Source organism: Benincasa hispida, chromosome 1 (assembly GCF_027475165.1).
Source record: "Benincasa hispida cultivar pf3 chromosome 1, pf3_genome.v1.1, whole genome shotgun sequence".
In the NCBI taxonomy this organism is placed as follows: domain Eukaryota; kingdom Viridiplantae; phylum Streptophyta; class Magnoliopsida; order Cucurbitales; family Cucurbitaceae; genus Benincasa; species Benincasa hispida.
Genome location: NC_143478.1, coordinates 36,412,214 through 36,431,075, shown reverse-complemented (window position 1 = coordinate 36,431,075; position 18,862 = coordinate 36,412,214). Strand labels below are relative to the sequence as shown.

General features: G+C 29.8%; 2 protein-coding genes across 2 annotated transcripts; both read left to right on the top strand.

The window, feature by feature from the left end:
- Positions 1-1,317: 1,317 nt before the first annotated feature.
- On the top strand, positions 1,318-10,241 carry KT2/3 (potassium transport 2/3). Its single transcript, XM_039047949.2, has 9 exons — positions 1,318-1,822; positions 6,324-6,542; positions 7,557-7,715; positions 7,797-7,854; positions 7,960-8,277; positions 8,396-8,635; positions 8,723-9,040; positions 9,504-9,735; positions 9,937-10,241. Exons 1-9 carry the CDS (start codon positions 1,572-1,574, stop codon positions 10,044-10,046), a joined length of 1,905 nt encoding a protein of 634 aa, XP_038903877.2. The 5' UTR covers positions 1,318-1,571; the 3' UTR covers positions 10,047-10,241.
- A 6,285-nt stretch (positions 10,242-16,526) lies between these two features.
- LOC120070841 (uncharacterized) lies at positions 16,527-18,402 on the top strand. The gene is made up of 2 exons (XM_039022731.2): positions 16,527-17,425; positions 17,597-18,402. The coding sequence occupies exons 1-2, from the start codon at positions 17,057-17,059 to the stop codon at positions 18,242-18,244; spliced, it is 1,017 nt and encodes a 338-aa protein (XP_038878659.1). The 5' UTR covers positions 16,527-17,056; the 3' UTR covers positions 18,245-18,402.
- Positions 18,403-18,862: the final 460 nt, after the last annotated feature.

Here is an 18,862-nt window from a genome sequence, read left to right as displayed (position 1 = left end):
AATGCAAAGGCAGAAGGGAGCTTGAATGCAAGACCCACTTGTCGAGTAGGGGCGAAAGTTGGTTTTAGTGATCCAATAATGCCGAGTGGAAGGGTCCTCACTCAACAAATAAAAGTTACTCTAGGGATAACAAAGACCTATTATCATCTTCTTTTTTTCAACTCAAGGGCATGCTTGAAACAAAAATATCAAAACCTCAAGGTCCATTCTCATTAGACATAAAAATCCAATTTTATATATACTAATTAATAAATTAATTCTAAAATATTTTAGTTGAAAATATCATTTTAATCTCTGTCCTTTGAGATTTGTTCAATTTTAGTTTATGTACTTTCAAATGTCCAATTTTAGTTAACGTAATTTTAATAAATTTTAAATTTAGTCTTTCAAAGTTAATTTTTAACGAAATTAAGTAAATAATAATGGTAATTATCATGCAAGAAATATAATATATGAATATTGTTTTCAAAATTTAGAGTGAAATTGCTAGTAAATAACAAAAAAAAATTTGAAAAAAAAAAACAACAATAAACAAATCGGATAGATTAAATTTAAGATTTCTTGAAAGTACATGAACTAAAATTGAACAAACCTTAAAATATAGGGAACGATATGATATTTTAGCCAAACTAATACGTCAAGAACCTATTATACACAAAATCGAAAATTCAGGAATATATCATCATACAATTTTAAAGCTCAGACTAATCACTAGATACAAATTTAAGTAATAACGAACATATCTCAATAGTAATTGACATGAACTTTCTCCCTGTAAATGAGAGCTTCAATGTTTCATTTTCACATGTTGTATTAAAAAAAAAATACTAGGGTGCTTCTAGATTGTACCTATCTCTGTGAATCCCAATGAGATATCTAATAAAAAATTGCCACGTGATATTTTTTTTTAAAAAAAAAAAATTTAGAAAACTTATTTATGTGTACAAAAAAGGTTACATTTAATCATTACTACAACTATATGTGTATATATATATAATTTTAAAAGTATAAAAACTAAATTTGTAATTTAAGTAGGAAAAATAGAATTTTTAATTTTATTTTTATTGTTTCAAATTTGAGAGGGTGAGAGATGGGGTTTGATTGATTGATTGGAACTTGGAAGCCTCCACGCCACCCCACTCCATTGGTCTTTTCAGCCTTTGATATTCATAGGAAAAAGAGGTCAAAATCATTCAATTTCATATTATATAATACAAATCAAAGTCCAACAAATCACCAATATCAAAGAAGCTTCCCTTAATTTCATACAAATCAATACAACCCCATTATTAATAACAATCTCTCTTACTTTAAATCAAATCTCCTCTACATATACAAATACCCCAATCATACAAAAATAACCCAAATTACCCAAAAAAAATCCCTAAACATTTTGAAAGGACCACCAACCCAACTTTCCCCATCCTCCCACAATAATACCATCGTTTCACTTTCACCTCTCTCCCTTTCATTTCTTCATATATACCCCATCACCATTTTCATTATATTCTTCTCCTTAAAAAACTCATTTCCCATTTTTTTTCTTCTCTCTCTCGATTTAAATTAACATCATGGAGATGAATCTCCCCCGCCGGCTCGGGGCAGCCGCGACAAATGACGAGGAGAAGAACAAAAAGGAAGATCAAAAACAAAGAAGCGAAAACGATGATGAGAACGATAGCGATAGCGATATGCCGTCGTCATTGAGCCTTAGAGAGCTTTCAAAGGTTATACTTCCACCTTTGGGAGTTTCAAGCTTTACTGATGGCAATAAGGTTAAGTCCAATAGTTGGATCATCTCTCCCATGAGCTCAAGATACAGGTACACATTCAACACAAGTTCCCACTTACTTACCAAGCTTACCTCCTCTCTCTCACTCTCTCTCAATAAAGTACTTCAAACAAAAGTGCTTTTTTTAAAAACACTTTTTTCTTAATTTTGTCCACCGGTTAACCACTCATAAACTCTTATAATTTTTTTTTTTTGGTAGAAAGATGAGTACATTTGTAAATCAATTTTTATTATTTACTCTTATTATTTCTAAGAGTTCATTTTAACTTTTTAGAATACTACATCACGTTTTTTTAGAAGTTCGAACTATAAGCTTCTTAGCACATATTGACATTAGTTGAACTAGGTTGATTTTAGCATATTTTAAATGAGGGATAAGATCCATAATATCTTTTCCGAGTTAAAAGTTTAATATTTATTTACTTATTTATTTTATTTTTTTTTAAGGCTTACACTCACTAAATTTATGTAGAATATTTTAAGGAAATTTTTATTTGACATATTACCTTTGACTTGTGGTAATTTGAATGGAGTGCATGGATCTAGTTTTAAGACAAGTGGCTTAAATTCGAGAACAATTCTGTTCTAGCTAGGCTAATTGGTACTAACTTCTTCTCTCTTTCTTATGAAAGCAATTAAATGTTTTTTTTCAAATTATATAGTACGTGATCAATTTTCCAAGCAATAATGACAATATATTATATATAATTTGGATCAAACTGACAAAATATATATTTATTCTATGAGAAGATTGTGATTTTTTTTAATGCTTTTAATATTACGTCTTTGTTTTTTCTTTTTTTAATTACAAGTGCAGATCTATATATATAAAGTGGAGATCTATTTTATATATGAGCAATACTTAACTCCCCATTCTCCCCTTTTTCTGTACATAAAGAAAATTAATATTTTTTTAAAAAAAAAAAACTTAAAAGAGAAATTATTTTAAATGACAAAACTGTTAAAAATATTTATAAATATTAACAAAATTTCACCGTCTGTCTACAATAGACTACTATATGTATCTATCATGACATAGATAGACACTGATAGTAGTCTATCGCGGTCTATCGCAAATAGACAGTGAAATTTTGCTATACTTGTAATTTTAGTTCTTTATCTTATATTTAAAAACAACCAAAAACTTAAGTGTCATGTGTCAATTTTGGTGCAGTTGTGACTACACAATAAATGGATGCAACTTGACTGTGCCTAAATTTTTTTCTTTATATATCTTTAAAGAGAAAATATAGATAATTAAACCTTCGATTTTAAAGAAATGAGTAACATGTCTACTATCATTCAACTATGTTTTTTACTTTCACACATTCTAAAATTTAGTCCAATTAAATATTATTTAGATTTTATATTTACTATGTATGATCTATTAGTTAAATGCACTAAGATTTAGAAGGGAGATCTAAGCAATAATAATAGATAAATAGAAAAAAAAATAATGAATATAGAATTAAAATTTTATTGAATATAATTTAATATTTATATTTCTCTCCATTTTTTTAATAAAATAAATATACTATTTGACAACTACCGACACAACAGTAGGCTTTCGGTGGTACCAAAAAGATTCTTTTCCATTTACAGAAGGTTTTTCCACAATGTTTCATAATTAATTGTCTCTATTTCATAAAATAAAAAATATATATTATTATTATCATTATTAAATAATTGTCTCATTCAATGCAAATTTATGGGGTGGAGAAATTCTACAAAATAAATGAATGAATGTGTCAATAAATTTTACCATTATTTTCTTTTTAATTTTAGACCACTAAATCTTCATTCACATTTAATGATAATGAAAATGAGAGAAGATGAATCATACAATAGGAAAAATCATATGATAATGTTTCTTAAAATTCATCTAAAAATGAATTTGAAATGGTAAAAGATTATTATTAATTGATATTATTCACTACTAGTAAAAAAGAGAAGTGAATGCACATGCGTCTAGAGACGTGAAAGATTTAAATATTACTTTGGTCTTTATATTTTTTATTTTGGTTCATTTTGGTCCATATAGTTTTAATTTTGGTTCATTTTGGTCTATGTACTTTTAAAATGTTCTTTTTGATCCTTTTCAAAAGATGATCATTATGATTTTCATTTTTACTCCATATTTAAGAGATCAAAATGGTCATTTTTTTAAAGTCCAAAGATCAAAATGAATCAAAGTTGAAAATATAGGCATCAAAATGAGCCAAAAATTAAAGTATAAGGATAAAAATGAACATTTTAATAGTATAGAGATCAAAATTAACTAAAATAAAAAAAATTAGGGAGACAAGTGTGGATTTAAACCAGAAAAAAAACAAAAAGGTAAATGAAAATAGTGTAAGAAGGAAAAAGAAAGATAATCCTTATCCATAGAAAAAGGAACAAAAGAAAGAAGAAGAAAAACAACATTGGTCCTTATTCTTACATAAAACAATAATGTGAATAGTGTATTATTATTATTATTATATTTTTTTTTTTTGGAGAAAATTATAATTATCATTAAGTAAATGGGTGAAAAAAGATTGTCTTTTTAAAAGGAGAAAGTATCATTCTCCTTTTTCTTTTTCTTTTTTTAAATTTATTTATCTTGTTTTTTTTTTTCTCTAAATTCTAATACAAATATACCAAATTGAGTCCATCACCTTAGAAATGATCCCCCAACTAAAAGTTCTTATCTATCTACTTTGTGCAAATATAAAATTATATTTGATTTAAAACTTTTATCTTTTCTCGTATTAAAAAAAAAGTATATATATTTAATGCCTAAATATTAATTGAATACAAAATTTAAAAACACAATTTATTTTTCATAGTGGGAAGGATTTGATTTTATTTTAGTAAAACAAATATAAATATGGAGACTTGATCTTTCAATTTCGAAGTAGACTTATCATTCAGTTTTATTTTAGGTGAATTTGAACCACCACTTAAAAAAATAAAAAATTAGGATTATTTTAAATATAGAAAAATGAATTAAAATATTTATAAATATAACAAAATTTCATCGTCTATTTGTGATAGACTGCGATAGACTACCAGCTATGCTTAGTAAATATAAATAGTAGTCTATCATAGTCTATTGTAGATAGACTATAATATTTTACTATATTTGTAAATATTTTTCAGTCGTCATTTAAAATAATTTTACTTTTTGACTATAAAAAAATCCTTTAAAGAGAGTATATATATATATGGAGAAAAATAAAGTAGATATAGATTATACTTTATGGCGGACGAATTATTTCATGCTGGAAAAAACATCTTTATTATAAAGCGACTGCCATAAAAAAAAAAAAAAAGGTAGCTTTTTTGAACTTTTAGTTTCTAAACAGTCTATAGATTTCAAAATATTAACATTTTAATCCTTAAATTCTGATTTCGTTTCAATTTAATTCATATGTTTCAAAATGTTATAATTTTATTCGTGAGATTTGAGTTTTGTTTCAATTTGGTCCCTAAATTTTAAGTTTTACACTTCTAACCTCAAATTTCACTAAGTGAACACTTTTCGTATTTAGTAGTAATATATATTAATTAATTTAAAAAATTATAATTAATTAGATTTCATTATTTTTCATCAATATTAAAATTAAATTTAAAATTTTACTTCATAATTATTTTAAATGAAATAATAGATATTAATACTAAATAATTATGATAAATATTTACTGAAAAATTCATTTTAAAAATGTAAATTTTGAAATTTAAATATCAAACTCAAATTTCATATTTTGAAACTAAGTACTGAATCGAAATCAACTTAAAAAAATGTGTGTAATTGAAATTTCCAATTTTTCTCTCAAATCAATCAACTTTTACCTCACGGTTTGATCCGTCAAATCAAACCCACTTCATTTTCCTTCAACAAATAAACGTATGAAATAAAATTAAAACAAGAATGTTTAAAAGAAAAATAATGATAAAAGAAGAAAAATCAGTTAATCTATTTTGTTCTTTCGAGTGGAAAATAATCGGTTTGAAAACTATAGGTTTGTTGGGAAGGTTTATAAATTTATATAATTTTTTTTTTATAAAGGTCTTGTATTTATATTATTTTTCCTATAATATAAGTTGAAATTGGTATAATATTCTCGAAACTCAAAAAAAAAAAAAAAACTTCTAATTTATAAAGCTATGTCATTTTGACTTAGTTCATATTTGAGATATTTTTAATATCATTTTTTATATTTTAAAAATTACTCATCTAAAATCAATTTTAATGATCTGAAAATTATATTTAAACACGTAAATTACGAGATTAAAAATAATTTTAAAGCGATTTTAACTGCTGTAAAATAACTCTAAGAAATACACACTTAATATTAATATTTTTTAATACAAATTGAGGATAGAATATTCAATACATACAAATAGAAATGCAAGTTAAGCTCATTCTCTCGTTGTCACTTAACGGTAGCATTTGAAGCTATAGAAATTTGTCTGCATTATAAACTATAGAAATTAGGAGATTAATTACAAAATTTAAGAAGTATGATAATGGGAGGCGAATTTGCAGGTGGTGGCAGTCGTTCATGGTGGTTTTGGTTGCTTACTCGGTGTGGGTTTACCCATTGGAAGTGGCGTTTGTGGACGCAATTTCCAAGCGCCAATTATTAATTGTAGACAATGTTGTCGATCTCTTCTTCGCCATTGATATCTTCTTCACCTTCTTCGTTGCTTACATTGATCATCACACTCAGCTTCTCGTTCGTGATTCTAAGAAGATAGCTATCAGGTTAGAATTCTCCATTCCCACACTCCCATTTCCCCTTTTTTCATGATGGGGTTTTCTAAATTTTGTTTTTAGTACGAATATTTGTGGTGGGTATGGAACAATTCCATCTTCTGAGTGTAGATTATGATGAGTTTGCTTTGAAATTGGATGTCCGTTTCATTGGATATTTTGGAAGTTCTTGTATGAGTAAGTTTAAGAGATATGTATCAGTCTGTTGTTGTGGTAAATGTGTATGGAGAGTACTTTTCTGTCAGAATACCTTGAATCTAATATATGGTACTTTAAACGATCAAGTACTAGGTCAGTGAGTTGGGGTTTAGGGGCAAAGCGCCCTGGGCTCAAGGCAACGCCTTGGACCTAAGTTGAATTCATATTTTTCATATTTACGTTTTTTATTCTAGGATTTAAAGAAGTGCGTTATATAAGTTCTAGAGGTGCAACTTATCTATATTTTGAATTTTCTCTCTAATAAAATTACTCTCCACTCTCATCATGGACGTAGTGAATATACTGTTAGTGAGCTATGTAAATTTGTGTGTCGATTTTCTCTATTGCTTTACCCTTTTTGTTTTCTTTATTTGTTGATTCCATAATAATTTCAATCTTCTTGAAGTTGAATCACATAAGAATGAATGAGAATCTACTTTAAAGAGTATTGTTAAATGGTAATTATATTGTTGTGGTTGTGCTAGCTTGTTAATTTTACTTTGTTTTCAATTGAAAACTTATTTGAAGTATCTGCCAACCTTGTTATGCCTTTTAACATGTAGTTTTAATCTTAGAAGTTCATCCAATGACAGTTTTAAACAATGCTTTCATTTGTCAAAATGATGTGATGTATGTACTATGGAAATTACTATTACCACTTTAGTGCTTTACACTTTGCCCATGATTTGGACAGGGCCAACACCACTTGCTGTCTGTAATCTTGTGAAAATGTCAAGGGTTTTCACATATTTGTGATGGGATTTTAGCCTAAAACTCTATAACTAATGTTAAAATGGGTTTCCACAGGTACTTGTCAACATGGTTCTTGATGGATGTGGCATCAACAATCCCATTTGAGACACTGGCCTATCTGTCCACAGGCAAATATGATCTTTGTCTCCCTTTCGCCCTCCTAGGATTGCTCAGATTTTGGCGATTGCGACGTGTCAAGCAATTTTTTACCAGGTTTGTTTTCAGGTCATGTTAACTCATTAGTCACTTATTCCAAAAGCTCGAGCCTCATTAATGTTTGCTTTCGTTTTGCAGGCTTGAGAAGGACATTAGATTCAGCTACTTTTGGGTTCGTTGTGCTAGGCTTCTATCTGTAAGTATAATAAAGAATCTGTTCAAACTGATAACCGAAACTGCCTGAAACGTTGGTTACAAGTTGATGAATATAGGACTCATTTGTTCTGTTTGTACTTTGTAGGTCACTTTATTATATGTCCATTGTGCTGGATGCCTCTACTACTTGTTGGCTGATCGATATCCACATGAAGGGAAAACCTGGATCGCAACCTTATTTCCAAATTTCAAAGAGATTAGCCTTGGAGTGAGATATACTTCAGCCATGTATTGGTCTATCACCACAATGACCACCGTTGGTTATGGTGATCTTCATGCTGTGAACACCGTGGAGATGATCTTTATCATTTTCTACATGCTCTTCAATCTCGGGCTAACTGCTTACTTGATCGGTAACATGACAAACTTAGTTGTTGAAGGAACTCGCCGTACAATGGAATTTGTAAGCATTCGTATCAGTTCTTCTTTATATTGGTTTCTAAATATGATTACCATTGTTTTAACTTTACCATTACTTGAATTGGCATCGCATATTTGGTTGATTTTATCACTTTCTGCAGAGAAACAGCATCGAAATGGCATCAAATTTTGTTAACCGAAATCGCCTGCCTTCGAGGTTGAAGGAACACATATTGGCATACATGTGCTTGAGATTCAAGGCTGAGAGCCTAAACCAACAACATCTGATTGAACAGCTTCCGAAGTCAATTTGCAAAAGCATCTGTCAACAATTGTTTTTGCCAACGGTGGAGAAAGTCTATCTCTTCAAGGGTGTCTCAAAGGAAACACTCGTGGTCCTGGTGCGCATATCAGTTCTTTGGCTTTGCAAACAAAGTTTTGAGTAACTGACCTAGAACTTTAACTAACTATGCCATAAAATGGGACAGGTAGCAAAGATGAAAGCCGAGTATATACCGCCTAAGGAGGACGTGATAATACAAAATGACACTCCTGATGAAATTTACATCATTGTGTCTGGGGAAATTGAAATTATTGACTGCGAGATGGATGTGGAACGGACTGTTGGGACGTTACATTGTGGCAGTATGTTTGGGGAAGTAGGAGCACTTTGTTGCAAAAACCAAAATTTTACATACAGAACCAGAACTCTTTCACAGCTCTTGAAGCTGAAAACAAGTGTACTACAAGAAGCTATGCATTTCAAACAAGAAGACAGTATGGTCATTGTCAAGAACTTCCTTCAGGTTCGTATATAATTTCATCTCCCTTTCTCACTAGATCTGGATTTTCAAGTATAAGTCCCCGAAAATGAAACAAGAGAACTGGATTTTGTAGTGTATGCTTGGATCTTGTTGAAGCTCGGGGATTGTTTGGAAGCTGTTCTCAGTAATCTATTACTGAGAAAACAAAAGTTTTGTGAACATGTGTCCGGTTAAATGTTTTCAAAAAATTGTCTCTCCTCATTTTACCTCAAGCTTGTTTTTCTAGAACAGATGCATCTGTTCTTCCTGAAAGATCAAATGGTTAAAAATGTCAATTTAATTGTATAGTAACTCTAAATTTTTCCTTTTGTTTCAATCTCAAGAATGAAAACAATTTCCAAAACCAAATCTTTAAGCCCTCCCAATCAGTTTCTTTGAGAAGCAGCGACTCGAAGTAGTTGCTCGAGAAAAATCCGTCGTTAAATCATCAAATAAACTATTGCAGGAAAGGGAGCTGAGCCACAAGATCACCATAGAAGGTTCGCCGGAGAAAGAGGTGCCGACGTTGATTGAAGAAAGGGATCAAAGTTTCAACTGGAAACACTCCATGGAATTAGATTTTGCTAGAGTGAACATATACAAAGGCCATCCAGTAGCCAGAAAGCAGGCTTCTTGTGATGAGCCTGGAAAACTGATCAGATTGCCACATTCAATGGAGGAGCTCAAAAAACTTGCAGGTAACACTCTTCTAATGGAAATTTCATTACTTTCAGTGAGTTCAAAATCTGCTTATTGACTGAAACAGTACTTTTAGAATAAACACTTTTGACTATATAACCAAACAATAAACATCAAGAAAATTAGCTAATAACATTTTTCATCTTTGTTTCAGAATCAGTTTAATATGTTCCTGACTCCACTTTTGGCAATCTTAACAGGTGAAAAGTTCGGATTTGATGCAAGAAATTCTGTTTTAACAAATGAAGAAGGCTCTGAAATTGATTCTATTGATCTGATAAGGGATAATGATAAACTTTTTTTTTCATAGTTGCAGATGATAAATCCCTGTAATCTGAGGCTATGAAAATAAATAGCTATTAGATAACCAAGGGATATTTTCCCCTAAAAAATTAGGAGAGGGGGGAAAGGTTGCTAAGCAAATCTGCTTTAACCAATCATCCTTTTGTATTTTATTATTATTTTTTTAATGAAAATAGCTGAAAGAAAAAGAAAATTATATATATATATATATATATCTGCTTGATCACTCAACTTTGAATGGTCTGTGTGGGACTAATAGTAATGTCATTAGGAGCACATATTTACATGCAGATTAGAGAGGTGCTATGTATAATAAGGGTCTTCATCAATTTTAAAAATAATAATAATAATAATTCAACGTAAGTGTAGGATCGAACTATCAACCTTTGAGATGATAATTATTATCTAAGACAAGTGACACGAAATTAGTCAAGGTACGCTTAAATTTGTCTGAATACTAACATATAAAAAAGGTATAAGTGTCTCATCTATTGAGCATATTCAGATTAACTTTATTGGTTATACAATTTGTTGGATCATTTCTAGAATGGATGAATTCAATCCAACTCAATCATAAAATATTTGAGTCGGGTTGATTTGAATTGGTCCAAAATGATGAAGTTAAGGTTTTGTTTTGTTTTTGTTTTTTCCATCATGAATTTAATCCAACTCAATCATCCATCAAACATACTCGAATTAACTTCAATGTTTTTGTTTGTTTGTTTCTTTCTTTCTTTCTACTCAATAAATTTCCAATAAATGATAAACCTAACCTTCACCCCAACTATGAAATAAGTTTATGGCAGCGTACGTGGATATAGTAGAAAGAAGGGGAGAGAATAAATGTACATTTTCTATTCTTGGGAAAAATACACAATATTCTTAGATATAGAGGGATTTATCTAAAGCATATTTTTAAGTAGATAAAAGGCTATTATTTATTCTTTTTCGAGATTCAAGGTTCAAATTTTAATTGATGGTGCATAAAGGTATAATCACCAACTAAGAAATGAGTTTCAGATCCTCCCAACCTACATGTAGTGGAAATAAAACGTATACATCGAGAGGGAGAAAGGAGGATATTAATCTTTAAACTTACAAATATGGATGTATTAAAAATTCTCGTCGTTCCCAAAAAAGTTGTTGACTACTTTCATTTTAGAATTATATTCGTTATTCTGGAACTTTTTTGTGCAGTACTTATTCTGATTCCACCGATGAATGTTTTATTTTCATGTGTTATGCTCTTGGTTATGAAATTTTGGTAATTAATAATTTTAATGGTTTAGTTTAACTTTTCAAATATTTAATTTTCAAAATAAATCATTTTAGAAAAAGAAAATCGAAATATTTGGTATAGTTTTCGAAACACTTTCAAACTAGATTTGGGCAGCCATATTGATGTCTTTGGAGAGACTTTTCGGAGAGAAGCTAGAAGGAAAAGCTCTGCAACCCTCAATTTTCAGCATTTTCTCATCTTCTTTTCTTCTTTCATTCTCCAAACTTTACTCTATTGTAATTTATTCTCTTTTATGATTTTTTTCATTTAGTTTTCTTTATTTTGCAGCTAGTAGTATGAACTAAATACTCTTTAGATAAGATTAGGTATATTGTTTTGATCTGAGATTAAATGTTGGAGCTTAAAACGTATTTTTTTTAATTTGGGTTTATTGCCAATACATTATTTTTCGTTTCGCGAACCGTTTCCATGCATTGTTTTTTTCGATTTTTTTTTTTTAAAAAAAAGGGAACCGATTGTTTAAACTCACATTAATTCCTTTAGAGTTATTAGGTAGTTAAGACTCCGTTTGAGAACCATTTTATTTTTTATTTTTTTTTATTTTTGAAAATTAAATCTATTTCCTCTCAATTTCTAACAACTAATAAAAACACATAAGCAATGTATATGAAATCGTATTGTTTTAATTAATTAAAAGTTTAAAAATCTATTGGTTTTTTTTAGCATCTAATAAATAAATAATATATATGTTTTTTTAAAAATTTTAATTACTATAACATTTAAAAGTTAGATAATATAAAATTTAATTGCTTATGAATAAATCATCAAGTAATGGTAATGAGATTTAGACATTTAGTATTTCATAGACTCTTTGCTTGATTTGCATTATAGAGATGCAATCCAAGGTTTTTCCTTTGTTAATCACAATTTCAATTCCACCATGCACGAACTTACTACAGATGCCTATAGACATCGACTGATATCAATTTGTCTGAAACATCACCTATCATGGGTAGATGGGTAGATTCTCTTTTAAGAGCTTATCATATTATTTCTTGTTTATTTTTGTCAACAACAATAATAGAAATAATGTAAGAATTTTTATTTTAATGCTTTCATATCATCATTACTTCCATAAAGATTATTCTATGTTGCACTAAAATAAAAATTGTACTCATAATTAAGTTATCAAATAAATATGTTAACATTTTGATATTTTAATATAATGCAACAATTTTTATTTCAATGTCATCACATATTTGCCGTTATATATATATATATATATATATATATATATCATCGTATAGTTTTAATTCAAAGTAAGAATCATTAAATGTAAGAATAATTGTTATAGTTATTCTTATATACAAAAGGAATATGTATCATCATATATACACTACTTTCACCTCCAAATTTTTCATTTGTTATCTATATTTTACTAATGGTTTAAAAAACCAAGCCTAAATTTGGAAACTGAAAAATAGCTTTTAAAAATTTATTTTTATTTTTTGAAATTTGACTAAGAATTCAAGTATTGTAATTAAAAAAGATATAAATCATGATAAGAAATAACGAGAAAATAAGCTTAATTCTAAAAAAAAATAAAAAACGAAATAGTTATTGAGAAGATTGTTGAGAAATGGTTGCATGGATTGAGATTGCGTTAGTTTTTGCATCAGCATTTGAATTCAGAAAAATACATTGAACCCTAATTTGAGCCTAATCTTCCCAAACTAATACAAGCATTCTTTTTCTTCCTTGTTTATTTCTTGTTTTTCTTGCTCATTACTGTTTAATCAACTTAAGTATTGATGTATTATAACTAATGATAACAAATATTTTGATGGTTATCAAATTGAAATCACTAAAACTCAGCTTCAATTAACAAACGCAATAAACGAATCTTCCAAAGTACTAAGAAGATCCATACCAAATTGTGGGATGAAACAATTCCTGTAGCGAATCTGTAGTATAAAAAATCTTCATTCTTTAACAATTATGATGTATCTGCTATACCCTTAATTGGAAGGCTTTTCTCTAGTCTTTCCTTTCTATTCTTATCTCTTTTGTTTGTATTCAAGTTCATCTTCAGCTCTATCTGTACTGAATCCTCTTTTTTGTATGAATGCATCTCTTTGGATTCGAGTTATGATGAGGGTGTGCTACAAATGTGTCAACCTAGTTGAGATATGCTGTTGCATGTGCCTACTAATTCTATTTCTATTTGTATATTATTTTAAAAAAATAAAAATAAAACTCAACTTCAATTTGAAGCAAATCTTATCAAGTCCTCGAGGATTTGATAATTTACTTGTTACTTGTTGCTAGATTGTGTACACGATTGCAAATTATTTGTGTAATATATTGTGTGTCGAAATTCATTTTACAAAGCATCATTGGCATAAAGCACATTTATCAATAAATCATTACTAACACATTTGAATGTGTCATTTGAAAAATAATGAATCTTAATATTTGGCAATTTGAATTTTATTGAACAAGTTGAATTATATGTGTCAAAATAATTCGAATAACAAATTATCGCACATTAAATATGTTAATAAAATAATATTTTAATAATATATTTTCTTGCTAACAAGTTTTTTTAAAAGTAATGAGATGTTTTAACACAACAAATGAAATTTTAAGGCATTAAAAACCAAATTGCAAATCAATCGAGTAACCAATACCATCTTGTATATTTGATCTATCTCTATTTATAGAATTTGAACTAAGACAACTTATTTTCACATATACATTTCACATATGCCAAATTTATATTAAAATTTTCAGCTGTAACCCTCTTTGTGTGCTAGATAGCTTATTTTTACATATAGTTCACTGAGGGTAAAAATGGATCAGGTCATGTCATTTTTTGGGCAAACCCACCCCGGCAGCAAAATGGTGAACAAACCGGCTTGACTCGACTTCCATGGATCGGATCGGGTCGGTCATCGGTTTTTTTAGCAAACCTTGGTGGATTGAAGCCATCCACCTCTCCAAAAATGTCTTCTTCATTCTTCTCAGACTTTCCTTCATGAATCAAGTGTTGTGGGGAAAAAAAAAAAAGAGAGACATGGGAGGGAGGAAAGGAAAAAGACGTGCAAGAGAGGAAATAAAGATGGAAGGAGGCGTTAGGCGTGTATTGTAAAGTAAATTAGAGTTTCAATCGGTTTAAGTAAAACCGAACCGAACCGACCGACTTGATTCGGTTTGGATTGATTTATATAATAAATTAGACCGAATCTAGTCCAGTTAGGTTTACCAATTCATTACGGTTCCTCACACCCCTATATAGTTCACAAATGTCAATCTTTATTAGAATTTAAGCTGATTTGGTGGCTTGTTTTTCTTACAAATTTACATCACTCCACATTTATTATGTGATTTTGATATATTTGTTTCCTAATACGAACTGTTCATTTAAGGCAATTTTCCACATCTTCCATTTAATTTTCTCATTTTCCCTTAATTTTTTGTACATTATTTTTTATTTATTTATTTATTGCATTCATTGTACTTTAATTCTTTATTTATTATCAACACGTAATTTTTTTTTACTTGTTATCATTTTAATTTTTTTGGTATACAATTTTAAATATTTGAATTTGAGGTAGTGGCTAAGTTTTTCAAATGCAGGGGACATATGACAATGGGAGGTGCTATAGTTGTTTCGTACCATGTTTAAATTTTTCTAAATCTACAAATATATTTAGTAACATGAGGTATATATATATATTCATCTTTTTGGTATATATACACTAAGTACATATTTGCAAACAATATGATTACGATGAAAAATAAATATACCAAGTGTATATCACAAAATCTGTTATTGGTGGAATAATATACGTTAATAAGGATGAAATAATAATAATAGTATAAAGAATTATTTTTAAATATAGGAAAATGAGCTAATTTATTTACAAATATAGTAAATTTTCATTAACTATTAGTGATAGATGCTCGTAGATACTGATATGATCTACTAGTGTCAGTCTGACCAATCAGTGTCTATTATTATCTATTATCGATAAGATAGTGACATTTTGTTATGTTTAAAAATAATTTTAATATTTTTTTTTCATTTATAACATAATATAGGAGAGTGAGTAGAGTGGTCCAAGTCAATAAATGGTTTAGGTAGAGAGGGAAAAGAAAAGAAAAGAAAAAAGGCTATATATGTTGTGCATTGCATAGACATGGGCCTCATGATATGATTCTTCCTTTATAAACAAAACAAAGAATCTCAATTTCAAACCCTAAAACAGAATGTTGGGCCTAAACCAGGAAAAAAAATAAAAAGGAAAAAAAGCCTAATATTTTATAATTAATACCAAATCTATTTTCCATCTCTGTTTTTTTTATTTTTTTTATTTCTCAAGTTTTTTCTTCCCTCTAAAAAGAAGAAGGAAAAAAAAAAAAAGGCTGCCATAGCCATAGCCATAGCATTGCCATATCAATATAGAAAAATGAGAAAGCATCTGAGTCAAAGTGGTCAAACTTTTACTGCTCAGAAGAAACATAATCCAACATGAAATATAATTAAATTAAAAAAATAATAAAAAGTGATTTAAAAAAATAAACTTTGTTAAATTCAATTAGCTTTTGCAAATTCTGACCATACCCCTCCTTTCAGTTTCAGGTAATGATTCTAATTATAGGCTCTGTGCAAATTATATCAATCCATTTGGATTTCAAGTTTACATTACTTTGAAGGGAAACCATCAAAATTTTCATCTATTTATTATTTTTTTTTAAAAAAAAATGTTAATCCCAAACCAAATTTTTCATTCCAGTAATTCAAACTTATCTTCTAAACATTAATACTCTCTTGATCTACAAGATTTTGATTTGGATTTTTTTATCCCTAAATTCCAAAAAATCCAACATTCTAATGTGTATAGAAAAATTTAAATGATATGTCATCGTGCGTTTTATTAAGTCCATAGCAGATGAATTGTAAAATAATTAATCACCTCACTTATGTTATGCTTGTTTTAGCAATGAATCCACAACTTAGGATGAGCAATAGTAAAGTTTAACTTAAAAGAATTATATCTATTGTATAGAACTGTAACACATCCACCAAAAATGAATGTAGGTAGTTTTTTTGTTCGAACAACAGATCTTTTGGTCACTAACACATTAGGTTGTCAGTTGAGCGATGCTCGCTTTGGTCAAAATTTAATGTGTTTAATGTTCATTTTCGTTTGCATTGTAGTATTTAAGCAGAATACAAATGTCAAATTTAGTTTAAATAAAAAATATATTTGTTACATGATAAAACATCTTGGAAAAAAGGACAAAAATATAAAGGAAAGCATAGGAGATAGGTGGTCATTATGGATGGAAGGTATGACTAAGCAGCATTTTGGTAGAAACAAATGAAGGTTTAATAATGGGGCTGATTAGATGTATTACGTATTAAGATGGAGAAATAAAATAGGCATTAAAGCTGTAATTTGGGGTTAAGAAAAAAAATTGTAAAGAGGGCAAGCGTTTATGGATGGCATCCATTATAATTTGGCAATACAAATTGATGAGTCTGTTTCTGTTTCTCTCTCTCTCTTGAAATGCATTGTTATAACAGCAGAGTCCAATGATCTCCTCCACTGAATAGGAAACACACATGATTGCACCCAACAAACCAATCCTTTCATATTATTCTTATTTCTTCTCTTCTTAATCTCTCCCTCCATCACATATATATAAAAACTCTCTTCTTTTCCCCTCTCCTTCTTCCCCCAACAAAACAACATAGCCATTGCTCCCAAATGGCTACTTCTTCATCTACAGCCACCTCCCTCAATGGCTTCTACCAGTTCCTATCCCACGAGCTCGATGACCTCCATCACGCCTTCGTCTCCTCCGACTTCATGTCCCTTCACTTTCTTCAGAAGGTTCTTTCTCTTCTTAGAACTCTTCACTCTCACCTCATCCAGCTCGGCCAGCGCCTCCACCTCCCCGTCGGCGGTAAGTGGCTCGACGAGTATATGGATGAAAGTTCACGCCTTTGGGAAGCTTGTCAAGTCCTTAAATCTGCTATCTCAAGGATGGAGCTTTTCCATGTTGAAGCTTCTGCCATAGCTTCTTCTTTGCAGGATCCTCACTTTATTCGTTTCAATCCTCGAGCGTCTCGACGGGTGTGTTTATGTTTGAATTTGAATATGATTCGGGTTCTGTTTGCCTTGAAAGTTCTGTTCTTTTTATTGTGTATTGCTCTGTCTTCCTCCGTTCTGTTTTGCTCTGTTTTGTACTCTGTTTTCTGCTCTGTTTTTCTCTGTTTTGAGTGTTTTCATTGGGGGGTTTTGCAGGTTCTTCGTGCAATTACTGATTTCGAGAGGAATGTTTATGGGTTGGAAGAAGAAAATAGAAGCTTGATGAACACAAGGATCCAGCCATTATCACTGCTCTGTTTCAACGGTAGCAGTGACGGCGCGTCAACCGGAATGGGATCAACATCAAAGCTGAATGCTTTTAATGGATTCAGAGGTGTTCTTCATGCAGTGAAGAGCATCAGCTCATTACTTCTAATGATTCTTCTGTGTTCTCTTGTGTATTGTTGGCCAGAATCAAGTTTCCATGGAAGTAATGGGACTGAAAATGAAAATGATCAGCACCATCAAAGAACCATGTTCAGCTCAAGCTTTGTAGCTTCAATGGAGAGATTAAAACAGAGAGTGGCAAATGAAATAGACAGAGTAGATGGGCAACCAGTGGGGATCTTGCTGTTTGAATTCAGAGAAGCCAAGGCAGCCATGGAAGGCCTGAAAGTGGAGCTTGAGAAGGGTTTGGAAGAAGATGAAGAAGTTGAAACAGAAGAGAAAGTTGAGAGATTGAATGGCTGGTTTGGGTCATTAAGAATTGGAGTGGATGCCATTATTGGACAACTTGATGATTTCTTTGATGAGATTGTTGAAGGAAGAAAGAAGCTTTTGGATATGTGCACTCATAACAGATAGATTAAAAAAAAAATAAGAAAAAGGAGCATCTGGGTATGTTGCAAGATGCAAACTTTCAAGAAGAATGTAGTCAAAACAAATTTTGGAAGAAGAGAGAAATTCTAGTAGAATTATTTTTATTTTTATTTATTTTTGAAATCAAATTGTTTATTGTAGGATGTGATTATCTTGCAGCTTATGAGAGCTTAAAAGAAGAAGAATCATAAGGGAAAGAGAGGGAGAGAGAGGAATTGATTCTTCAATTGCTTTGAAGAAAAGCAGCTAAAAAAAAACCAAGAAAAAAAAAAGGAGAGAGGCAGATTTTCCCACTCAAAAAAAGAAAGATTCTTTGCTGTGGATTGTGGAAGGAGAAAGGGAAAAGGTGGCAATTTATATAACACTCCACAGAGCCACATTAATATTATTCCAAACAAATCCATATTGTCAATTATTATACTTTTAAATAAACTATTTTCTACTCTAATAAATACAACTTTGATTTTTTTTTTCCCTTAATAGTTTTCAAACTGTTTTGGGTTTCTTGAAATTTCCATACATGGACATGTACAAGTAGAGATTTTTTTTTTTTTTTTTTTTTTTTTTGATAATTGTAACCAAATTTGCATTTGATTCCATGAA